Genomic DNA, 26,759 nt, shown 5'->3' on the forward strand with positions numbered 1-26,759 from the left:
AGCGCCCGCCCCCCTCCCCAGGTCTTCCAGTTGCGGAGGGTGGGGTAGTGGTACTGGACGGCAAGCGGGATTTCATGTGCCACGTTGTTCCCGACAGCCACGCTTACCGGTGTCCTTGCAGTCAGGAGTGTCTACTACAGTATGTTTAAGATTGCGGTGACGGAATTATTTGGAAACAACTGTTAATTCAGATTTTCCCTTGCTGTAACGCCTTTTATCTGATTATAACATGTAATTATTGGGGTTTATATTTGTACCAGTATTGTTGCTGTCTTCCAAAGGCAGAAGAACTTGATATTTGAGTATGTGCCCTTTTGGTTTTTTGCAGAAAGTTAGGCTAATTCCCCAGTATCATATTTCCAGGTGAAGTCATCCTAGATAGGAACGGAGAGCTCGACTGTAGCATCGTTGCCGAAATTGCATTGAATGAGCCATTAGTTTGAAATTATTTAACGGGCTCTTATACTCTTTAAGATATCCTCTTTACAGAAAGCCTAAAGCGTTACTTGATGTCTGAAGTTTTACTCAAATTCAGAATTGATATAAAATAGCCTAGTCTATATAATATAGGTTCAGCTTATTTAATGTTTTCATTACTGTTATAATTATATCCTACAGAATTAAATTCTTCAAGTGAATGCTGGGGCTTTTTTGCTTATTTTGGTTGTTTTGGCTACTGATGCGTTTAGATACTCTTTGTGCTTTTCCTTTATGTGATAAGCAAAGTTATGCAAAAATAAAAAGCCCCCCCAAAATTGAAGACATGAGAAAAATGGGTAAAACTATTCATCACCCACTTACAGAACACTACCCATTAAACAGCCATTAAAATACTGTATATTATTGAAGTTAAAACAAGCCTTTAAATATTCCATAAAAATGAACAATGATTTCATCAAATATCAGGCACTTCTTCAAAAAGGCATATGGTTAGAAATGAGCAGACTATTCAAGTTTCCAGTTATACTTAACAATATTTAACTTTCTTGTAATAAAAATAGCAAACCAGGATTATAAATATTCATGTATTCTTCAATTAGTTTCCTTACACCTGCATACTTTATTTTTATCTCAAGAGCTGATAAGTGATTTTCATCAGCTTGAGAGTCATGTCAGTTCTGATATCAGGCAGGTAGAATTTGTTCTCCTTGTTGCTGCAAAAGTCCAGGTCAGGGTTAGACTCCTCTTCCTACATCATCGACCTGAGATTGCCAAGTGTTTGCTTTATATTTTTATTTTATTAAGATCCCCCTATAATATGTATGAATAAATCTTTACCTAAATTAAGGAGATGAGTCATCCTTTCAAGGGATCACCAAATAGCCCCAAAACTTTCATTGTACTCTGCATCTTGTTCCCATTTATTGATTCATGTTGCCTAATTTTTTCCTCTGAATTGCAGCATTAGAATGTTGCCTAGTGTTTCCTCAAAACTCAGCTCTGGGATTGGTAATACCAATCAATCTGTGGATTCCTACTTTTATACCTACTCATAACATCCCAATGATGCCATTTGATGCATGCTGCCATATAATTGCAGTTATCTTCATTAGAATTAAGTGTAAACCTTCATTTTCCTGCATATTTTCACAAACTCATTTTCACAAGATCAGACCACCTCCATTAAATGATATTTTTCACCTTTCCTTAGTTTCCCAAATATACAATATTTTAATTTCATCCCCCTCTTCAGCATTTAGTGCTCTTAGGTTCTAAATCAGTCTTCCATGTGCCATAATTTTCAACCAACAAACCCATGGATTCTGTCCTCCATTACATTATGCCCTAGTTAATAGAAACGTTCATATAGTAATTTTCAGTAAATCAGAAAATGTGTAGGTTAGGTCAATACTCATCATTCTGCAGTCATATGCATACTCTAACTTGGTCATACCATGCCATATATAGATTATAGCCCCATCCTCATTTATCTTCTGCCATTGTTTCTATTTCTGGGATTTCTAAAGGGATTGGTACTGTCCAAGACTTTCTCAGAGGTATGGATGGACACAATTATAGTGAAAAAAAAATGATTTACTGATTATTTTGCTAGAGGCAAAGGCAGGCTTAAAGAGGGGAGGGATTACAGTCTTGATTTATGCAAATTAGAGGTTGTATACATGAGGTTGTATTCAGCAACACAATAGTTGATCAATGTAAGACATAATGTGCCTAGTGAGGAAAGTTAAGCCATTGGAATTAACTATGAGGCAAAGGGGCAGAACTACAAAGACAAGAGGTTGAAAGAATAGCAGTTTATACATATAATTTCTTCCTTTGTTTTCCCAGAATTCTGCTTACCTCTGAGCATTTCTTGGTCTTCTAAATATTATATGACCGAACTGACAATTTAGTTTCCTTGGAAAGATGCATTTGAGTTAGGGGATTTTTGCTGTCCAAATCATCCTTCAGTAATTCTCCCAATTGTCAAATGAACTAATCTGTGACTGAGATCACATATTACACAAATTCATGAGTTGGTTTACTAAATATATCATAATTGTATGGGATTGCATAAGCTATGAATCACTATGTATAAACTATAATAGTTTGATATTTCTATAAGGCGATCCAGTAGATACCAATCTCCACAATCGCCAATTATGGCATTGGTCAATTGAAATTTTCACATAACACTTTTTAGTAAGAGAAAGTGTAGTCTAACCCTAGCTCATCATATGCAGCATTTCTGACTCACAGTAAAGAAAATATCAGTCACTTCTGACATGCTTTATAATGTGGAACTAAAGACCAGTTTTTAAGTTCACTCATGCTCTGCTATGGAAAATAGGGTCTCTAATCCAGATTTTGTAAACCAACATACTTCTGCCCACATCCCACAAAGTAGGAGATATGTGCATTTTACCAAAACATATTCAGAATGGCTTTTTGGCCATGTGTGTATGTGTGTGTTCCTCTGTGTAAGCAATATATGTTGGTTATTAGAAGATCAACTATTTTAATACAGATATAGCAATAGCACTTAGACTTATATACTGCTTTATAGTGCTTTAACAACCCTCTCTAAGCGGTTTTACAAATCAGCTTATTGCCCCCAACAATCTGGGTCCTCATTTTACCCACCTCGGAAGGGTGGGAGGCTGAGTCAACTTTGAACCTGGTTGGATTTGAACTGCCAAACTGCAGACAGCCAAAAGTCAGCAGAAGTGGCCTGCGGTACAGCACTTACTGAGGCTCTCAGTGTACTAAGAATTCGAAGAAAAAAACAAAACAAAACCCTGGTGTTTTTGTGATAGCAACCTATGGGTAAAAATCACAAACATAAACACACTAAATGTACCACAATGTCAGAACTTCTCTTCACAATTTATTTTCAATTACAAAGGATGTTGCATACATTGATGAGTTTGTATGTGAATAGAAATGCTTGGGCTCAAAGATGACAGAAAAAAAAAACAAACCAATATTTTAATTGTGTCTTTTTTTTTTTAAAGGAAAAAATACACAACATTAAACATTATAAAAGTTGCAAACAGATCATGCTTTGAACAGGATATTTTTTTTCTAAACAGAGACAAGACCTTCAATACATATCTCTGAGCTCCAGCTGGAAATGGACCACAGAACATTTAACAGCATTACAAATATAATCCTGGTAGAGGAAGGTCACAATAGTTTTTAATGTACTATTTTTACCTTTCAAAAACTTTGCTGTGTTTGCATATACTAGCAGATTTGCTCCCCAATCTTAAACAGGTTTACAGAGGCATCCCATAATACAGTGAAACCTACTTCCAGATAAGAATGTTTAAGACTGCAGCCTTAATTCTTAATCAGATTTTCAGTATATTTCAGGTAGGACAACTTAATTTGTAGAATATACTACAGTAACCAATGCTAAATGTTATATTATTTTGCATCTGTGAGAACAGTATGCTCCAGCAGAAATTTCCATTCTTAGAAGCTAGAAATGATTTTTTTAAAAAAGTTTTAAAGTTAGAAATAACTTCAGTCTTTCCATATTGAAACTTTAATTGCTCGCACACGTTTGAATCTGAACTTAAGACAGATCCAATGAAATCAATGGGAAATCAAAATAATGTTACTTTTAACTCTTAAACAATAGATATTTAACTTACTTTATAGCTATTAAATTTTAAAACATGTTTAAAAGAAACATGTTTAATACATGAAAAATGCCAACAATACCTGGATGAACTGGATTAGAACTTTGATACCAAGAGGCAATTTACAGCATTGGGATGAGGTATGGCCTTTATACCACTGTAGTTCCTGATAAAATGGTAGACTAGATCAGTTTACCTAATATAACATATTTTGGGTTTTTTTTCTTTTTTACTCAGATTTAATTTAGGCTCAAACTTTTTATTTTAGAAAAAAGTTAAGGCTACAGCCCTATATGCGACAGTGTAGTAAATTCCATGTAAAATGGGATATTTTTATGTAAGTTTGCTTAGGATTAGGGAATGACCAGTATATTCTTATGGAAGTTCCTAACATCTTAAGAGGCTAAGCATTTCACTGCATGAACACTCTTATCACCCAAAATAATGGAGGAAAATTAAACAGTATACCTCTGAGATCCAATCAAGTTAGAATGCTTTGAAGGAAATATATGCTAAAGTGCCATTTGCAAAGCATTCAGTTTACTCTGGAAATAACCTAAGTATTGTGTAATGCCCTTACATGCCATGATTTATTAAAGAGATTGGATTAGTAATTGACTGAAATATAATTTGCTCACATAAAAACGAAATAAAAAGCTGAAGACACTGCATTTTAGCGCAGTTTTCAGTGATACAAAATGGAGCTTTCCATCTGATAGGAGACTAAAATACATGATTTTACACCTAAAGCCTTACTTTGAAAACAAAACAAAACAATGAGTAGACAGGAGTGAAATTCAGGCTTCAAAGCCCAAATGTGGCTTGTGACTGTGCCTCAACAGAATTCAACAGGAAGACTGGTAAACGTCAAGGAACCGACTGGCTATGCTATTTGTGCTGAAGGCAACTTGTAAGAAAACCCATGAAAAACAAGTAGGAGAATATTAATGCTTTAAAACTACTCATATTTATAAGACTTACGTAAGAGAAACCATACATCAATTATTGACATTTGTGAATAAACAAGCAGATTTATTAACAAAGGCAAACATCAGAAAAGTGGTACAGACTTAAGTGAAACTCACACTGACAGTACGGTATTTGAGAAATGTCTGTTGCTTTTAAGTTTAAGAGACCTTTAATCTGTTATAGTTTTTGCTCTTTCTCCAGTACATTTCAACCTAAATTTAAAAATAAATTACCAACCAGACTACTGAAGTATGTATATCTTTGCCCATGTCCTACAACAGTTTCACTGTTTGCACTGATGCCACAATAGCATGAAAAGACCAGTCCTCAGCTAGTCAAAGGACTAGTACTAATGAGCCCCAGAAAATTAAATACCAAGATTTGTTCAATAAAAGAGGCAGAGAAGCTGTTGTTGAGATGTAGTGGAATTATTATAAAAACCTTATTTTCCAAGACCACTAAAAATGGGTCACCCTATGCCAGTACAAACTATTAATATAATTTTAAATCAGATCTATTTGAAGTTCCTTTATTATGCTTTAATTGTTGTTTGCTTCTAAAAGGGTTTAAGGAGTCCTGGGGAATGAAAAATAAACTTGGTTCTAATATACAAATAAGGCACAATATAAAGCCACATCATAATCTGTCAATGGAGTTAAGTGGATAAAGGACAAGAACCATACATGGTACAGAGCAAGTAGTTCATCATAGCCATTCAAAAATAGAAGTGTGGCACTCAGTTTCAGACTGACAATTTTTTAGCAAGAGCATGCTTTCAATGGAAATGAACTCTAAAATATCCAGTGTATGAAAGAGAATTTAGGACTTTAAAAAAAAGGTTAATTGCTTTTGAGGGACATTAGAATACCCACAACATCTACGCTTAGAAAATGACCAAAGACTTCAATAAGATCCACATTCCATGTATGAAGTTTGAAAACCTTTAGAACTCTTCTAAAGATAATCAGCCAAAAATGCATGCCACAATTTCCCCAAACAAAACATGAATATTTGGGTTTTAAAAATCTTTGTGATAATTATACACTAAACGTATATTTAATGACACTAGAGGAAGCAGATTGTTACTGGCATTAAAAGTACAACCATTTCTAGACTGTTTTAAATGCCACAGAGTCTCCTGGTTAAAATGTAAAGTTGCACAGCTTGCCTATGTCATCTTTACAATAAGATTAAACCAGCAAAGGTCTTAACTTTACTCTACATTTTACCGCCAGGTTTTATTTAGATCAAGTATTGCTGCAGCATTCTGACCAGCCCAGAGTTAGCAGCAAATGGCAGGAATCATATAAAATGCAATATCTTTTTTCTTTTTTTAAACAAAGTGCTTTTCTAAGATATACATACATATATAAATAGATACAAAATAAAGTGTCACCATTAAAAAGCTCAACTATTTAAAAGCTTTTTGACTATAACTTAATACATAGAAAACACTGAAATGCAAGGGCAATGGAATCCACTAAAAGGGTTCAAAGTCTTTTCTTTAATTGCTAGAACAAAATCATACCAGTTTTCAGACATGCACGCACGCATACACACGCGCACACACATACAAGCTGCAAAAGCAGTATTAGCTCAGAGAACTGGGCTACAAAGGGGATATCCTATCTTACTGTCAGTATAACCTTGCTAAATAAGTCCTGATTAGAAAACAGCTACGTTTTATTGTAGAATATATCTTTTCCATGCTATTCTGATTCAGCATTAGAATCTTAGCATGAACGGTATTTAAATGCCATTTACCAATGAAACTCAACACTATTCCAGTATATCACGGTAGATGGGGTATAAAATATTCAGAAGACAAAAGCTCCACAAGAAGTGTTAAGTCAGGCACATAACTGAGCTGCCAGTGTTATTTCAGCTGCAGTTTATCTTAAAAATCCTTCTGCTCCATCAGGACATGCAAATCTCTGCTGACGTCTTATAAAATACTTCAGATTTTTTTTTTTTTTGTAAAGTAAATGGCAATAAACAGTGATTTGAGAGACATAAAAAGAAAAATAGCTGTAGGATGGTACAACTCTGTAGTGGTATATTGGCATTTTCCAATCTTTCAAACTTAAAAAAATGAGTATTAGATTCCATTTAGGAATAATCCATTGAGATGCAACAACTGCATTACAAAATGTATGTAAAGAATTGGAGGGTAGGAGGGAGAAATCCATGAGCTTTTTGCATTTTCTTGGAGCTACATCTAAATTATTTGGTATTTTAGTAAACAGTGTTATGTAGTCATCTATATCAAAAAAGGGGGAGGAAAGGCAATCACAAAACCATATAATGATCCTGTCTTAACAAAAATAACTCTCTCCTTAAGAGATAAAGCTTTTCATTGGTACTTTAACACTGACTAAAAGCAAACTCTTGTGAGGCAAACTGCACACACATTTGTATTCCCCCAATCATAGAAACTATGAATTAACAATAAGTCACGTATAAGTTTGAGGAAGCTAGTTCAAATATCTGTACAAAAATATAAAATCTAGAAATTCTTTTTTTTCTCTCGCCTGTGTTGATTCTTGGAAACATCACATGCACAATAATACAATTGGAAAAGTGGCAACTAAGGAATTAAATATTTGTGGCTTTTTTTTACATATATACATATTACAATAAAAATAATTAATAATATTCTGGTTGGTTGGAAGTATACTACAAGCTAAGTTTTCTAATTCCCAAAGTTGAAATCTGCTTTATCAATAGCTTACTAAAATCCAAATATATTAAAATTTCTACTATAAGTGCAGAAAACAAAAAAGGATTTACAGTCTTCTAGATGGCCAATTTATCTACTATGAACAAACTAGAGGATCAGCAAAATAATAATGTATGAATGCTCCTTCTGTAGATAATTGGACCCAAAGAGAGAAAGAAATTCACAGTTCAGTAAGATCCCTAACCCTGACCTTTAAGTTATTTTTCTTTTTATACATTCAGTACAGTATCATGTAAGCTGTGCAAAACTTTACTTAAACTGGCAGTTTGCCATTTCAGTTGCATTTGTCTTTGGTACAAAAATAAACAATCGCATTAATGTGCAAGTATTTGTTTTCTTCCGGCCAAGTACCGAAAATTATTTTTCTAGAGCCATCTTTTATACAATACATAGACTCTGTGGCATATCTACATTTTCAACATATTCCTATATACATTCAAAAATTTGTAAGAGTTGGAACAAATACATTAAAACCCATGAGACCATCTATGTATCTTCTCTCCCATAGGAGTTTCTTCATCCTACAAAATGTTTACTATTCCATGTTTATTCTTCCCCTTCCCTCCCTCCCTATTCAATACAAGGCACAAAGAGTATACGTTATTTCTTACTTGCACAGACATTTAAATACCGTATCAAGCTCAGAAAATTATATTTTTTTATATGGCACACTAGCTTTATTGCTAAGTGTGCTATTTACAATTTAGGTTACAAAGAAAACTTATTGTTTAATTTAGAAGAAAAAAGCAACAATTTTTGAAAAAAAAAATCCTTGAGTTTACATTTTTTTTAAACTTAAGAGCATAAACCTGCCAAAATGTTTGGCATTTTACTAGATTTTTTCTTTTGCAAAAAACATATTTTGCTCCTACATAAGTTATATAATCTGGTCCTAGATAAACTTAATTTTAAAATAAACATGTAGCCATTACATTTATGCCAGAAGCAAGTTTAGATCTACAAGGTTTATGCTCCAAAATGCCATTAAGCATTTCATATCATGCTTTCACTTACCTTACTACATTGTTATAAAATAAAAAATAAAAAAAAATAATGGAACTTAAAACTGTGTTTTATACAGCACTAAACTCACATGCAGACCAGAATTAATTCTACAATGTAGTAGTTCATGATGCAGGCAGAGCTCTGATCAGTGTGATGGCATAAAATGATGTCTGTTAAATTTTTGATGTTGGTATTCGCAGCCCAACAAGTCCTCCTGTAGGATCTCCTTCTGCTGTTTTTTCTAAAACCTGGTTCACAAATTCTGAAGTTTGTCCAGATACTGGCTGTCCTAGAGAAATGAGTAAAAACACATCTTCAGAATATTATTAAGAATTAATGTTTCTTTATTGTGTCTTGCTCTTTATTCCTTATAAATTTAAGTTGTGCCAATGTTAATAAGATCAAATGTATTTTCATATAAAGCATTTGAAATCTGATTCCACTCACCCAGAATAGTCTAAAAAGATGGCCAATAAACAATAACAAGCTGAATATATACATGTAATACATGATAAACCTGAGTAGGCAGCAACATTGCAGAGAAGAATACAGAAGAAACTGATTGCAACTGTTAGGTAACTTGAAGCTTGTCAATAATGAGGTCAGATAAATCTTAGTACACATTATTTATAACCGTCAAATCTATGTGTAGCACTATACAATTTTTTATTAAGAAATCATAAATCATTTCTTATATGCAGGGTTTTTGTTTTGCCTGGTATATATCCAACCCAAAGAGAAACATAAAAAAGTCAGTGAGTAAATTATAAGACCACGCTACAGGGAGAGAGCTTAACTTTGGTGTCCTCTATTCAGCTTTGTTTAAATTAAAATCAGTTTAAATTAAAATCTCTCTCGGTATATACAAATGTAAATGACAGAAGAGAGAAAGAATAATTTTAAGACTGGCAATTGTTGATCTCTTGAATGAAATGCAAAATACACATTTGTATCTTTTGGCAAGATACTGGCTTGTCAAAGCAGCCTGGTGTGTGTGTGTGTGTGTTGTGTGTGTGTATTCTTATGATTGGGTTCTAGTAGCATGGGGGTCTGAATGCGGAACAACAGGCTTACCTGAACCCTAGCAAAACAGTCATTTAGAGTTTGGTGCCTGCCAGTTCTAGGATTATGCCTTGTAGCTTCATATTTTGACCAGTTACATCCATTCCTGGATCATGCGGGGGGGGGGGGGCAGTGCTCACAGTTATTCATGCCCTAATCACTTTCGGACTGGATTACCGTAACAAACTATACATAGGTGGGACTACCCTCAAAGAGTATCCAGAAGCTTCAGCTGGTGCAAAGTGCAGTAGCGTGGGCAGTTATGTGTACTAAAACAAATGTTAACTATCTGCTCTGCGAGCTGCATTGTTGCCAGTCTGCTTTCAGATCCAACTGATGATGCTGTATTTTGATTTTTAAAACTCTTTATGACATGGGGCCAGATTATTTGAGGGACTGCTCTACCACCAATTACATCCGCTCATCCATCAAATCTGGCGAGACATGCTGCAGGTTCCGTTACCTATATTTGACAGGCCCGAAGAGGAAAGTGTTCCCTCCTTATGGAATGTTCTCCCCACTGAAGTGATTCGGCTCCATCCCTCCTTTATTTTCTGGATGTCCCTCAAGACTTGGATTTTTTCATCAGGTCCAGGTTGGCAGCATGGAAGCTGCTGGTTCGGGAACACTGACATAGGGCTCTCAAGGAGCCAGGGAGGTTTTGAGGTGGCTCCATTGCTAAGCGAATCTCTCTCTTCTGTTTTTTTATTCTTGACATGTTTATTGTTTTAATACTTTTTTTGCTATTTGCCATCCAAAGTCCCCTTTTATGAGATGGATGGCCATATTCATTTCATACATTAGATAACTAAAATCAGTATTTTCAAAATTTAGAAATAGTAAAGCCGGAGCCCTATTTGATTTTTTACTGTTTATAAATAGTAGTGTGTTTGTTGTTCACTTACCAAGAGTGTCTTTAACGAGTACATCAAGCTTCTGACTCATATTTGTTACTCTCTCATCTTTAGGACTCTGCACTCTGTTCACAATTTCTTGCTTGATAGAATTGATCACAAATAGTAAGTTATCTGCAGAGAGACCAAGCAACAATGTAAGTCCTCCTTACTGCAATTTTTCTGAAAAGGAAGAATACATCTGTTATGTAAAAGCAATTTTATACCATTCTTCCACCTGAAATGTCCATATTTATATAAAATAACTAATAAAACTACTGAAAACACTGAAGACGGAACTGATAAAAAGTAATACAGGAAAAAGGTAGACTAAAGGTTGAAAGGTAGAAAAAACATTTAAAGAAAAAATATTTGTATGTAAGAAACAAATGGATGCAAGACAAGTCTCTGTGGGACACCCTAAACTACATGCTCCCTTCTTCCTAGTTTCCCATCAAGCAATGTGACAAACATTTCAGATTGTTAAATCTTTTAATGTCTTTACAAAACCACAATAACTTTATTGAATAACTTGTAAATAACCCATATAGACCAGCTTTCAGATAATTATCATACTTCAAAATGGACAATTTCATCAATCAACATACTTGAAAGATTTAATAAAGGTCTCCTACTTTCAAGTACAAGACAGCTGTTTTTTTTTTCCTTCTATAAAAACTTACCATATTCAGTATTGAGTCCCCAAAGTTTAACTTTGTTGGCTTCATACTGAGCTTTCTTTTTCAGTCGGCAAGCCCTGTGATATTGAGAAGAAAAAGAACTGAAAGTGAGATATTGTTCCTGTTGTTTGGACTGTTCACAAATAATCAGAGGTTCAGAATATTAGATGTTACCAAGCAGAACACCCAGACTATAATTCCTGATTCCAGCTCTCATTTCTCCTTTAGCTAACAAAATGATTCCTCCATGATTATTTATTTATTAAAAATATTTCTATCCCATCACAATCAAGAGACTAAGTGACCTTTAGCAAATAATACAATTTAAAACATGTACAGTACAATCTTAAAAACCCACACTCATAAATAGGAATAAAAATGACCTTTAAAAAATACTATAAAAAAAATGGTAACATCTTACCATCCCAGAATATTACAAGTTTCAGTAATACAGTTAAAATGTAAGCATTCTGGCTATACACAGCAGGCAATTATGATCAGGGACTCTTCCAATGTGCTAGGAGAGGTGTGAGGCAAGAGAGTAAGGCAGAATTTTAATTGAGGAAGGAAGGAAGAATTTAATGCCCTTGGTCATGAGTTGGGCTGCCATATACATTTGTTAAATAAATAATAAACAATTTTTTGCATATGATTAGACTTATCCAAGCTGTCAGATACAAAGGTGTCACTTGCAGAATAACACTTCCTTTTTCAATATATAACAGTCTACAAATCCTTGTCAATAGGAATATAATAATAATTTATCAGGTTTGTATACTACCCAACTCTCGGTGGCTCACAACAATCTCTCTCTATATTTTATATACATGCATGTATACACCCGAACATCCATATACATATACATACACAAACACAAAACATAAACAGAGAACAAACAATTGCTAATGCTATATTTATTCAGGAAATTGTTACCTAGAGGCCAGTTTATTTTTTTCTTTCCTTGATCTTGGTCTTGCTGTTAAAGGAAGTTCACTGACAGGGGTCAAATCGCTAATTACTTTATTCAGTTTCCTAAGTTCATTTCCAATTTGTAGCAGTTTTTTAGGGTTTGGTGTCAGATCTTCTACATCAGTCCTTCGTGACTTTTTAACAGCATATTTTCCTGTTTAAATATATACAATCGTAATCAATAGGTTGCAAATTTTCATTCAATTTGAAGATACACATTTAAGTTACAATGCTTATTATACATTGGTGTTTATTTGCCAGCACTATATCTCATATAATACAACTAAGAAGTCTATATGGACTTTAAACAACCTACAAAGCCTGTTAGAAGTAACACTAGGCAAAAATAAATAAATATCATGCTGCAGGTGCATGATGTATAGTCAGAAAATCAGTAATATATCTATTTATTTTATATTATTATGCATTTAAAGCATTTTTATTAAATGTTGATGTAACTAATGACAACCGCTCTAACCAATAGCATAAAAAGTATCATTTCTTTCACCAAATTTAATGTCTGCAAACGCAGATTACAAGTAGCCCTTGACTTACAGCCTTTCATTTTATGACCGTTTGAAGTTACAACAGCACTGCAAAAAGTGGCATCACTCTTTTTTAACCTTATAACTACTGCAGCATCCCCATGGTCACACGATCAAAATTCGGATACTTGGCAACTGGCTCATATGTACGACGGTTGCTGTGTCCCAGGGTTGCACGTTCACTTTTTGCAACCTTCTGATAAGCAAAGTCAATGGGGAAAACAGATTCACTTTACCAATCATGTTACTATGATGATGATAATTCACTTAACAAGTGTGGCAAAAAATGTCATAAAATGGACAAAGCTCACTTAACAACTGTCCCAGTTAGCAACAGAAAGTTTGGGTTCGATTATAGCTGTAAGTTGAGGACTACCCACAATGCATTTCCTGGAAAGAGGAAGATGAAAACAAATTTTGCTGAAGTGTCACAAATGATACAAAAAATGGGGAAGAAATGTTTCTAAGTTACAAAAGCAGATTGTTTTATGACTCCTTCCTCCTCCTCCAATTACGTCAATAAATTAATGGAACGGTGAATAAAAGTTGCATATTTTATTTAAAAGAAAGTTATGGTGAGGAAATTTTAGAATACTACCACCATATATTCATGCACGTTTCAATACCTCCAAATCCCAACACAATGTTAATCCAACTCATATTAAACAGGTTTGAAATGCCTGTACATTTTATTTAAATGATGCAGGAAATTCTGACAAAACTTTAAACTTTACAAGTGCCACCTGTAAACAGCAGCTCTTACCATGATGTAATCCGTTCTTCTGATACATGTTGCTTGGTAAGGTTTCTCGATTCCACTCAGAAGGCCTTAACATTCTCTCCTGCTGTGATGGTGTCAGTTGTTCGCTATATTCCCAGAAGTATCTCCGCTTGCCTCTTTTTCGACAAGATATTGCAGTCATTTCTTTCAAATCTTCTACAGAATCATTTTCAAAACCTAAACATTTATAAAGTTGTATTTTTATAGAGCCTATCCAAAGCAAATTGATCAGAGATAGGTAGAAGAGAGTATATCAAAAGTAAGGGTAAAAAGAATTGGAATAAAGGGAAAATGAGACTTTAAACTTCAATTTCTGACAGTGTTCAATTTTTTTCTCCTAATAGCTGACAGAGAATTTATCAGATGACTAATGGACAAAACTGGGCGGATGGCATAGGACTTTTCCAGAGCATCTCTAAACTATTGTATTTTGTTCATAAGCAGAGCCTGGATTTCTTTACCGTATTGTCTCCTCAACTAATGGTCTCTTCAAATCGGCATTCTATTTCTTTGATTTCAGAAAGTCAAAATGATCACTGATTCATTACAGATATACAGTGCAGTCACAAACAGATAAAAGTATGCATTAGAATTACGGGGTAATATTATATTACATTATATTATATGCATATAATTTTTAGTGCCAATATTATGTTTTAAAACAGCAGTCCCCAATCTTTTTGGCTCCAAAGACCAATTTTTCGGAAGACAAATTGTCTTCCATGGACTGGAGGGGGTGGATGCAATCTAGATCCTGCGCATGTGCAGATGAATCTTCACTCACTCACTCACTGCTTTTGCAGCCCAGTTCTCAACAGGCCACGGAATGGTATCAGTTCACAGACTGGGGATTGGCAACCACTACTTTAAACAAAGAGTGAAATTTTACAATTCCAAATTATCCTAAATAGGCATTTTTCTAATCTCATTAAAATATGCACCTGGCTTCCCAGACCAGATATGCTTTTTTTTTTTTTTACAGAAATCATTTGTACTTTTGTGTCTGTTTATGCTCATAGGAAATGAATGTTAGACAGAGGGCTATACACCCATGAATTATTTATATTAGGCCATGCAATGGAAAGAATAATAAATTACTTTATGGACAACAAGAAGCAGTGACATTTATTCATCAAATCACAAACACTTTTTCTGGAAAAAACTTCTATATAGATCATATAGCATGGCCATCAAATTTTCATATAAGATCTCAACATTCCTAAAATGTAAAAAATCCCTACACCTCTGAATGAATGACAGGCTCTTTTATATCTATATTGTTGATGATTTAGTTGATATTGCTCAGGGCCTCTCTCTTTGTGGTAGATGGGTGGTTTAGAAATATGAAATATAAATAAATGAACAAACCTCATCAGTGTTGTGCAAGACATTAAATTACAATGAACACTGTTGCAGTCTAGACTGTGCTTCCTTTGGTTACATTAAGCAAGAAGTTATTTCATGTGGCTAAAAACACATTTTCAATTTGAGAATGTGTAATGCTTTCAAGAACGTTAAGCATTTCCAAGAAGAGTGGTTTAATAGTTTGTATCTAGATCACATGAGTTTAATTACCTGGTTCAGAAAATGTATCACTGATGTCATCATCTTTATCGTCCTCATAATCCTCCTCTTCATCGTTTTCGGACAGTTCATGCTCACTTCCAAAGCCTTCATCATGATCTTCATCTTCCACCTCTTCCTCGTCATCCTCATCCTCATCAGGATCGGCTATCCCTGCATGATCAGCTGAGCCATCACTGACAAAAAGAGAGTAATTATGCTCTTCTTTTTTCTGTGAAGGATCTGACACTGAGGTGCTAGCAGAGAGGTTGCTCTTCTCAGCAATAAGTCCTGGAGTTTCCTGGGGCGGCGTGAGGAGCAGAGCCTGAGTCTCTTTGAAAGGCAATACAGGAGCACTGTGATTCTGAAGGGGGTCAATTCCTTTCTGCTCTTGTCTCTTTGCTACAGCTCCACAGTAGCAGGTGTTTTCTTTTGCAGCATCAGCATTTGCCTGGTTCAGAGCGGACCTGTGCTGGTGCACTGGATTTATCTTCACTTTTGCCTTTTTAACATAATCCTTACATTCAATGTGAATATTCACTTTCTCGTTACTGTACATATTGGTCTTAACCATGATTTGTGTGCTTGAATTGGCCTCACTTGCTTTCTGAGCAAACTCAGATAAAGGTGCTTCAGCCTGAGCAGTTTTTGATGAACAAACTGGGGCGGCTGCTCTTGCAATTTTCTTGTTTGGCAGAGAAGTTAGTTGGGTTTGTTTTGCATTGAACAGCAACTCTGAATAGCATAGTGGATCTGAAACAGGCTGAGAGTCCTCACTGTTGAGCTGAGCCAGAGTTGGAGTTTTACTTATTACCTCTTCATCTTGATATGGGCTTGAGAAATCATCAAGACCCAAATAGTCCACCTCTTTTGTTCCCCAAATGTCACAGCTGGTTAATTTTGTATACTTTGTTAAATCTTCACAGTAAGTATCCCACTGATCCCAATTAGCAGGGAAAGACATTTCAGTATCTAGAATCTCAGTAAAAGTCTCCAAGTTCTCAAATTCTTTACAGTCCTCTACAGAAAGAAGATTGTCCCTGGAACTCTGTTGGCAATCCATTCCTCTGTCCTATTAAAGTAAACAGACATAAGCATATCAATAACAGTTAATACATTTTCTATCTAGATTCTTACCCCATCAGGCCAGCTAAGACCAAAAGAAATTAATAATTAATATCAGATGCACCTTGAAGGACATATTGTATAAAGCAAAAGTTAAAGCAGTAATCCTGCCAGTAGGAACACCCCATCAGTTTTAGTATCTTAAAGACTATTCCTTTCTTTAAAACTCAGAAAGACATTGTCAATGACACTGAATGAATCAGAACAAGAGACAAAGTGGTAAGAAGTCCATTCCTTCTTGAATTAATCCCATAATTAGATTCTGAAGTGCTTTCTTTTAATTATATATTAAATATATTAGAATATGTTTAAAATGGTCATCATCCCAAGTGATCAAAAGTCTAAATTAATCCTCTAAAGAACAAAAACTATACATTTGGAACTATGTGGTTTAGAAAAAAAACTGAATAAAAGCATATATGATATAATTTAAAGATGTACACATGACAGAGGTAACAGATAAGGCTTTTAGTCTGATCCAAAGGAATCTTCTCATGAATTTTAGTATCCACCATATAAAAGTCTAATACACATACATATACTTATTCACAGATATATACACATTGTATATCACCCCCATTATAATACAGCTCATACATTTAAGAAAAGTGAGAATTAGAACAGTTTTTATAGAAGTATAAAATCAAGTTATGGGATATACATATTATGATTTCAAAGGGTAGCTTCACCTAAATTTCTTTAGGAGCAAGAAATATGCTTCATGCAATTAAAGACAAATAAATGCAGCTTACCAATTCATACATGAAATCTGGGTCAGAATTATTAGCCAAGAGATCTGTGCTGATCAGAGTCTGTTCTGAAAACATGTGGCTTTGAAAGGCATCTCCAAATGGAGGGTCCATTCCACTCACACTGGGCTATAATAAAGTAACATTAGAATTTAAAATTTCTCAATTTTATTATAAAACAAAAGAAAAATACCAATCCTTCAAACACCCTATCTTTTTTTTTTCATTCTTACAATGCATCAGGAATAAACATTTGAATTTAACAACCTTTTAGTATTTTCTACATACATTGGTATTATGATTCTGGCTGACTTCATTAGATGTACTAAGCCAATTTAGTTGAGTTTGGTTTAGCATTTTTCTGAACTCATCATTGTTTGTGTCTGTGAATCCAGCTACTGCTATTCAATAAAAATGATTAAAACAAATGATGGATTTGCAGAAGGTGCGATATTTACATATTTCCATCCTATCTACAATATTTGAAATTAAATAAATGTGTACAGTAGCCATCTAAACTTACTTTTATTGGTAATAAAATTTATTTTTTCATAATAATGGTCAGAAGAGGTAGCAAGTTCCACAGGCCTTATTGTTTGTTCTACTTTGGAGTTCTTTCTCAAGAATATATTCCTCTTTTAAGCAATCAACCAAAGTACATTCTTTTTTGGAAGAATGATTCTACACTGGTAGATATCAAATAACATACAATTCTTTTAAGCTGTTATTTTGCTTTTGAAACTGTATTAAAATTGCTTAGATAATGTATTGGGTATTTTTACCTGAGGCATTTCCAGGCCCAGATCCTCCAAATTCAATTCTAACTTTCTTGTTTTCCTTGCTTGCAAATTCTGTTCCAGCTTTTTTCCCCGGTTAGTAGGCAGCATATATAACTCATACAAGGTGAGTTGCAGATTTTTTGTTAGGAAAATGTTTATTTTGATTACTTGGAATATTTTTTCCTCTGGGGAATTTTGTGCCTGAAATGTAAAGAAAACCATTAAGTGATTTTACATTAAATGCATACTTAGTATCTTAGTCCTCATTTTTGCTGCAATTATTTTTACATGATATCTCCTTTACATTTTCTTTCTCTTTATTCTATCTTCTTTCTCTGCATCCTATCTTTTCATACTTTCTATTAACATAATTGCATAGATTTCAGAGGCAATTAATAAAACAATTCTGTTCCAAGCAGCTTCTATATCTTATATCCACTGGGATTGTGTTACATGAGATTAACCTAAACTAATACTTTTCCACATAGGACTTGTACTTTCTATTCCTCTAGCTTTTCCATTTTCATTCTATCTCTTTCATATTTTCTCTTTTTATCTAGTGTCATATTTAGTATCAACATTCTGAGTTATGTTCGGAAACAAAGCAATGGTCTGTGCAGCTATTTTAATATATGTTTCCTTAATCTAGCTCTGCTCTAAAACACAGTTTTCTATTCAGAACATTCCCAATGACTGTTTCGCTATTGTTTTCAGAGACAGCCCCACACTGTATGTAAACTGAACAATGTGTTACCAGGATGTGGAATTGGTCCAGGAATCCTCATTTCAATATTCTAATGAGTATCAAAGTACAACCAAAGCATAGAACTGTTTCAGCCTAATGTTAATATTCAGATGAATTATTCTAATATGGGCCAAATGTTTGTGCTTTATAGTAATTGGTACTTTCTATGCTATGTCACAAGAAAGTAGATGCTCCTATGGATTCAGAAGAATTCATATTCATACACAAGAGAAGCTGCCTATTACAACTTTATGGATTGCACCACTAGAGGCTAAACCAATTTCGTTATATACATGATGTACAATGACAATAAAGGCTTTGAACTTTATAGAGGCAACTATTTTGAGTTGCTTATGCTTTCAGTCTTTGCTGATGACTGGCTATTTTGTGATTATGAAAGAATATTTTAGTCCTACTTGTATAATTATTCCTAATATAATAGAATTATTTTGGATAGGCACATTATCCTGAATCATAAAAGCATAGCCATCTCTTTTTATAATATGTAAAGCTTTGTTTTCAAAATGTAAGAAAACTTATACTTTCAAATGTAATTCAAATAACATATGAAAATGTTTTTAATATGCACATCAAGTTTCCATTTGAAGTTTCCTTCCCAGTCTGTATTTGCTAATGCAGAAATAAGTGATTTATCTATTGCTGCTATTATTTTAATGTTTTATTAGCTCCTGATTTCAACTTCATTTGTCAATGTTTTTAATGTCCCATGATTTACGATTATGGTGTTTTTGTGAAGCCTTTATATTGTTTTACTACTGCTTATTACAGGATGACTACTTTACATATTAGGAACAATTTTACATAACAATTCAGTGAAACATTAGCACATTAAGATATACCATAATAAGAAAACAAAACAAATCCTAATAGCTCTTATTTCTAATAATTTTTTTCCCTTAGAGGCAATATAAAAGATCAGCCTTTTTATAAAGAATTACACTTTCTCAGAATTTCCATATTATAGCAGTTGCATTTTGACAAAGTGATGTTTAAGATTTGGGCAGACTATTGCAAGATATCAATTGAGCTAAGCACATTCAGTATACTAAACACAGCAGATATCATTAGTAAAATAACTTACACAGTGCTGTGCCACTTTCTACTAGGTTACAGAAATGATATTCCTCATTGATGACTTTAGAAGCAAAAGCCACAGTTAAAATATTTGTCCAGTGAATTGATTTAAGTTGGTATTAAACTTAATATTTTAAATTATGTTCCTATAGTAAGGTGTGTGTGTGTGTGTAATTTTTTTTATAAAAAGACACACAGCTTTTGGCAAGATAAAAACAGTATATTTGTAAATTAAAGCTGATTTTTATCATTTCAATATTTTGTTTTGATTTACATATCTTGTTTCTCTTCTTTGCAACTGTAATCAAATACTGTGTTTAAACTTAAAAATAACAGGACATTAGCTTCAAAGTTTATATGAATATGCTGAAATAATTAAATTTGGTTCCTTGCAATAATAGATAAACAAAAGAACACAAGGATCCTATCTGGTTCTGCCTATATGCATCACCTATTGTTATTCTATAAATAATATTAATTTCATGAAAATTTATAAATCAACAAATTGTTCATCTGCTATACATATTGACATGAAAATGACTTTGAAGTATATATGCAGGCAATAATCCTAAGATTATAACTAGAAGACTAGAGGAATATAATTTAATTCACAAAAGTTAGCACTGAATGTCTTAAAACTACTGCCTCACCATAGTAAAACTAGCAGTTTTCCTAGCTTTTTAAAATAAATTAACCTTCATGTTACTATTTAACTGTTATTTGAAGGAAATCTGCCTTTGTTGAATATTAAATGCTATATAGTCATCTGAAATTACTAAAAATGCAAAGAATTAAACTTTGGATGGGTTTTGTAAAATTTATTTATTTATTTATTGAATTCCTGTTAACTTCTGTAGATACAAATTATCAACACTGAAAAAGTTCTTCATCACAAGGACCCACTTCAGTTAACTCAGCAGCACTACCAAGGCAGCGTATGTATATACTTATTTATGTATAGAGTAGTAATTAACACAATTTGGTTTTGATTTGATTCCACAAAGATCTATTTAGATTTGGTTCCAAAAAGATCCACTGAAACACAAGGAAGAGCAAATACAGCCATCGTCAGCCATTCAGTCCTGCCCAACACTTGGCCACTCTATGGATCTGCACTCTCCACATCCCTCTGTCTTGTACCATCTCCTTCAGATCTGCCATGGTAATCCCGGTATCATCCTTTACAGTGTTCAGCCAGGGGGTTCTTCTTTTTCCGCTGATCTCTCCCAGCATGATTGGCTTTCAAGTGAGTCAGCAGATCTCATGACATGACCAAAGTATAACAGCCTCTGTTTGGTGATCTTGGCTTCAAGTGATATTTATGGCGAGTTTCAGTCTAGACTTGTTATTTTTGCAGTCAATGGGATGTGTAAAATAGTCACCTCTAGCACCCTAGTTCGAAGTTGTCTACCCTTCTCCTATCTGCCTTTTTTAAGAGTCCAGATTTCACAGCCACAAGTAGCAATTAGAAAATATTTTGTGTTGACAAATTTTCATTTGATGTGAAGCTGATGTCTTTATTCTTCCAGATGTTATTCATACCAGACATTGCAGTTCTTCCACTTGCTATTTGATTTTAGAGCCCAGGAGGATGACTTTCTTTACCTTTTTGATGGTCTAACTAATATGTATTCTGACCTGTGTGTTTTCTGCAATTGTCATTGTTTTTGTTTTCTTGAGGTTAAGGTGCAGTCTAAATTTTTCACTTTCATTTTGACTCTCAGAATTAGCCACTCAGATTGTCCTCACTTTCCGCAAGCAATGTTGTATCATCTGATTGGAAGTTGTTGATATTCGTACCATTGATTTTACATCCAACGATAGGTTCTCCAAATGTGCATTTCTCATAACTACTGATGTGTACATGTTGAATAAGATAGGTGACAGGATTCAACCTCGTCAAGTGTCTTTTCCAATTCTGAATCATTTTGTGTCTTTATATTCCATTTCTACAGTGGCTTCAGAGGACAATGACTGAATGAGCTGAATATGGTGTAATGATATTCCAGTTCTTTGAGGCAGTTCCAAAGCTTATCTTGGTCAACACAGTCAAAGGCTTTTGTGTAGTCAATGAATACTGCACCTGTTTGCAACTCTGCATCTCTTCTTGGGACTGTGCAGTTGGTTTAAAGATGCAGGCCTTTAAAAAACAAACAGGTGCTGTGTTCATAGTTCCTGATCCTCCAATTGCATCACCTAGAAGGGGATAAAGGCCCTTGAGCAATACTGCATGTATTGCTTATAATGTAAGAAAAAAAGCAACATCTGAATTTTTTGCTATGAGGAAAAATGAAAGATATGTCACCTTAATGTCCATTCACAATAATTATTGCAAGGAAAAGTGACTAATTGCAGTACAGATTTGAGTCAAGTAATATTCCATCGCCCTTTGTCCTGACTGCTCAAATCATCCTGTTCAAATCCTTTTAAACTGCTTCAAAAAGCTGAACAGAGCAGCATCCTGAGCCATCTAATTTTTCAGTTTGCTATTTCTCCCTTCAATGGAAAGGCAACAATTACAAACCACACCTAGATAACTTAGTCTTGGTAAATGTTCTTTTTCTTTTTGAAATTTTAAAGAACTATGAGAATTCTTTGCTCAAAACAATAAGGTTTTTAAAAAAAGAATAAGAAGGAAATTTTCATTTTTCTAGTTCCGGAGTTCTTGCTTCCTTGATTTTTTTTTTTAAAAAAAACGACTTCCAGAAGGTGGCCTTTCACACTCTTGAGAACAGTATTTATAGAAAGATTTTTCCTGTGTACAGCTTGGTGTATAGAACACAACATAAAGCAGACTTAAAATGCACACACAAAAACAATTTTCTATGTTATTAGCTTTGACAAACAACTTTGGCATTCATGACAATTATGCCAGATTACAAAAAATATGATTTTTGCTATGTGTCCTTATGCACAATATATATAAACCTTTTGCACGACAACATTGATTCTGCTTGTGCATAATACCACTGTTGATCAATTATCATAGCTGACAATGAAAAGCTCATTTTTATGTCTCCCTTTCTCAACTTGTGGAGGGTCTCCACTTTCATTATGACATTGTTCTACCTGCAGTGGCACAAAGAATAGCTGCATGTACAATTACAATTTCCTCAATCAATATATCCTGTGAACAAGCATGACAGGAATTGTATCAATACTTCTAAAAGTCACCTAGATAATTCCATGTTCAAGCAGAAATATTCCAATTATTTTTAAACCCTTAACTAAACTGAGAATTTATTGGTAAGTAGCAGCCTGGAAAAACACAAGTGCAGTATTGCTAAGATAAGAATGTTGTGAAAATACTCTGAAAAACAGAAATATTGTAGCAATAAAACTGTGCAGAAAGACTAATTGTGAATTTACTCTTGTTCTAAGAAAAAGCACTAGCCATTTCCTCTAAAATATTTTGAAGTTGGGATAGAAAGCAAAACTGAAACATGATCTGAAAATGAAAGGCTAGTATAAGACTTCTTAAAAAAACTTGCACCTTTGTGTGATTGACTTATCTACTGCTGCAAGCTTAATCAAAACATACCTAAGAAATCTAGCATCCATCAACTTAAGGGATCCAATCCTTACAGAGAAATATTTAAAGGAATTTTCCCCCAACCCAAGTAACTCAAACTACTCTAAACTGTTAAAAGCCATCCAATTGTACCCACTGTATCCAAGATTCAATTTTTTGATAAAAGTTCCAGTGCATAGACATGGGCATGTCTATGTAGTTTATTTAATGATTTGCCAATGCCATCATTTGGTAATTTTATATTTATTTTTCCAACTGATCCTTTGGATCTCAGATTTCTGGTAACTTACCATGCAAATACTAATCACATCTCACCCCAGCAACTTTTTTTTTTTTTTTGCAAAATCAATTACTTAATGCTTAATATATTTTCTTTTATGATCAGGATGGTAGTTTTGAGGATAGAGTATTAGAGGATAGGACATAGAGGATAGGACAGAGTATTCCCCTTTCAGCTTTATGTAATCGACAATTCTGAATGTTTCTTGGATTTGGAAAGTTCCCTCTGAGTTTGCTGTTACCTGTGCTCTAGTTATTTCTCTACTTGCTTTATCATCCCATCCTTCTAATAAATCAAACTGCAAATAGAAGTTAGAACAAGGAAGCTTAATGGAGCATACTTAAAACTCAGTACCTGCACTAATTCTGTGGCTGATGGCATTTTTGAAGTTATACTGCTTTATTGAATTTGCATACCAACATACCTTTTTGGAGTATTTTGAAATAAAATTACAAGTTGCATGTAAGTTTGGAACCCAACATTTATAATTTAATGTAAAGGTCATTTATGGTAGTCTAATAAATATACAATGAATTGAAGATCTCTGGATATTGGTCATGACTTTCATAATTCATATCAATAGTGAGGAATGTTTGAAACTGTAATTCAGCAATGTCTAAGAGATCACTCTGCCCAATCTACATGACCATGCCAGAAGGTCATTTGTTTCTTTTTTCTCCTCCAAGCAAAGTAGTGCAAATGCTTTAATTGATAATGAATCAGATAAGGCCCAAGTATTCCTGCATACAACACTGCTGACAGAAGCACAGGTATTTTGTATTACATGAAGCATTTGAGGTTCTATGATCCATAAATGGTAGGTCTTTTGAAGACAGACAGAATCAATTGCAACTGAACAATTATCATATAATAATTTATACAATACCAACTGGAATTTACAGAACTCTTAGCATAGAACAGCTGTGATTTTTTTCTTAAAACTAATACAACGGTTTAGCTTATTTACTATTTGAAGTGCATCACGATTCCCAACTAAACACAGCAATCTCTTCACTTCAGTTATAGTGAAAACTATAGCAATGTTGTAAGAGAACAGGCAGTCAATTTAGAGAAAAAAATTTATATTCAGTGTGGAAGAAATTTACTTTCAAAATATACTTGTGGTTTGGGATTTCTTTTGGATTGTAATGACAATACTCAGAGTTGTTTCCTCTTCTTCACTGGAATTTTAAAACTTTAGCTAACCTAGCTTCTCCAATGTAAACTTTGTTTAATACAGGGGACACCAATTTTTGTGGGAAAGGGGAAAGAGAACTAAGTGCATGTATGGAACACTCATCACAGGTATTGTTAAATTAAAAGCTGAATGGCATATGTATGTCACTGATTGGTATATAACGCAGGTCCCAAATTTCTCCTCAGAATATATAACTATATTGTAGGTACTTGTGCTTAGCTCTCAACAGCTGCTGCAAAATTAAATAGACATTTACTCCGTCATAAAAGCCACATTTTAAAATACATGGAAAGTAATGTTATTTAATTATATTGCAATTTTATTTGCCTTTATTAATGCCCTGGTCCTGGTTCACTTTTTGAAGTACTGCCCTGAGCACACTATTTAAAAACAAGCTGTAATCTTTGGCCCCCAAAGTTTGTGCATCCCTGAAATAAAATTGAGGGAAAATATCTTTAAAAGAAAAAATGGTGTTTTAAAAGAAAAATCAAAGTAAAAGTACAAATTTTTCAATTCATAATACAAATTGTTAAAGCAGCTTGCAATTTACAGTGAAAATATTTTGTTTCATTCTATTCCTGCTTGACAGCCCTATGCAATAATTAAAACAAAAGCGTACTCATATGACAGGTGAATCAAGAGATTCATCAATCAAGCATCCTTTAGTTTATGAGGTCTGGCATTCGTATAGTTAAAATTTATATTCTGCTCTGATTATGTGTACTGAAGCATCCTTATATTCATGCTGTTACAAGATAAAAGTTCTAGCAGTGGCAAATTTATCCTGCACCCTTCCAGACCACAAAGAGTAAAAGAACTGAAAGTCCTACTTCATTGGTTCTTCAAAAATGCTGAATATTTTTCACGATAGAAGGGTTTTTCTGCTTTCAAAAGTAATTGTTAATGTAACTACTTAATCTCTGATTCATCAAATCTCATGTTGCCTGCTTATGTTTGAAGCTGAAGATTGCACCTGAGGTCTCAAGCCTTTGAAAGGTCAAAACACGTAACAGCCTGCATTAATGGATCACAAGTGGCGGAGGCTTAAATAAACCAAGAAAACATACAAATTTGATGTAGCAGTTGGACAGTTAACCCATCTTACAATAAATTAAAGCTTTAGGAGAAACTTATTAACGGTGAGGACAATTAATCAGTGGAACAAGTTGTTTCAGAAATTGTGGGTGGTCCTTCACTGGAGGTTTTTAAGAAGAGAGTAGACGGTCACTGATCTGAAATAATATAGGTTCTCCTGCTTGAGCTGGACGAGAAGACCTCCAAGATCCCTTCCAGCTCTATTCTATTCTACTTTACTTTATTCTGCCTCTGCAATGACTACTACAGTACATTCTTTTAATACTAATATTTTAAATAACATTTAAAAAAAATGTTACGTTGGAAATTTTACGTTGGAAAAATACCAACACTAAAGAAACATGTATTATTGGAAACTGTCAATGCTTAATTGAACATACCAAGAAAGAAAAGTGGGAACTTAAAGTAAGCAAAAATCAGGCAGTAAGAGGTTTCATAGTGCAAAGGAAGTTTGATCTTCATGTCTTGTTTTTGATTTAGAAAATGTATACTATATGCAACAATCATTGTCTATTTTGTAGAGTTGACAAAAAATATCAATGCAATTAAAAATTGATTAGCTTTGAATAATTTCTCTGGTGTTGCAACACAAATATAATAAAACATAATTTAGATTTCACTAAATGAAAGGTTGTAAATTCAGGACTACCTGCATACAGTACTGTATTCACTTCAATTATTTATTGGAGGCACTGTTTTGATTGTATTAGTTTAAAATTTACAAAATAAATTGGATAATGGAAGTGCAATCCTGTTAATTCTTCTGGATGATTAGGGGTTTTTGTATTAGTTAGCCGAGATATTAGCCCAGATATCTGTCTTGATCATTAGCAAAAGGCAGATCTTTCAGATTATTTAAAATCTGA

The 26,759-nt window shown here is 33.8% G+C and overlaps 1 protein-coding gene and 1 long non-coding RNA gene across 2 annotated transcripts in view; one reads left to right on the top strand and one right to left on the bottom strand.

The window, feature by feature from the left end:
- LOC148126954 (uncharacterized) lies at positions 1-14,212 on the top strand. The gene is made up of 3 exons (XR_015741760.1): positions 1-139; positions 10,833-10,915; positions 14,077-14,212. It is a non-coding gene; the product is annotated as an uncharacterized LOC148126954 (long non-coding RNA).
- Positions 7,034-26,759, bottom strand: part of CREBRF (CREB3 regulatory factor) — a 22,912-nt gene continuing 3,186 nt past the window's right edge. The window contains exons 2-9 of the mRNA XM_026696386.2: positions 17,952-18,149; positions 17,173-17,298; positions 15,308-16,367; positions 13,715-13,909; positions 12,371-12,560; positions 11,441-11,514; positions 10,770-10,892; positions 7,034-9,091 (exon numbers count right to left, since the gene is read on the bottom strand). Coding sequence (XP_026552171.2) covers positions 8,976-9,091; positions 10,770-10,892; positions 11,441-11,514; positions 12,371-12,560; positions 13,715-13,909; positions 15,308-16,367; positions 17,173-17,298; positions 17,952-18,149 — 2,082 coding nt within the window. The 3' untranslated portion in view covers positions 7,034-8,975. The remainder of the gene's footprint in view (positions 9,092-10,769; positions 10,893-11,440; positions 11,515-12,370; positions 12,561-13,714; positions 13,910-15,307; positions 16,368-17,172; positions 17,299-17,951; positions 18,150-26,759) is intronic.

The sequence above is a fragment of the Pseudonaja textilis genome, chromosome 2 (assembly GCF_049901715.1).
Source record: "Pseudonaja textilis isolate UNSWEBS1 chromosome 2, rPseTex1.2, whole genome shotgun sequence".
In the NCBI taxonomy this organism is placed as follows: domain Eukaryota; kingdom Metazoa; phylum Chordata; class Lepidosauria; order Squamata; family Elapidae; genus Pseudonaja; species Pseudonaja textilis.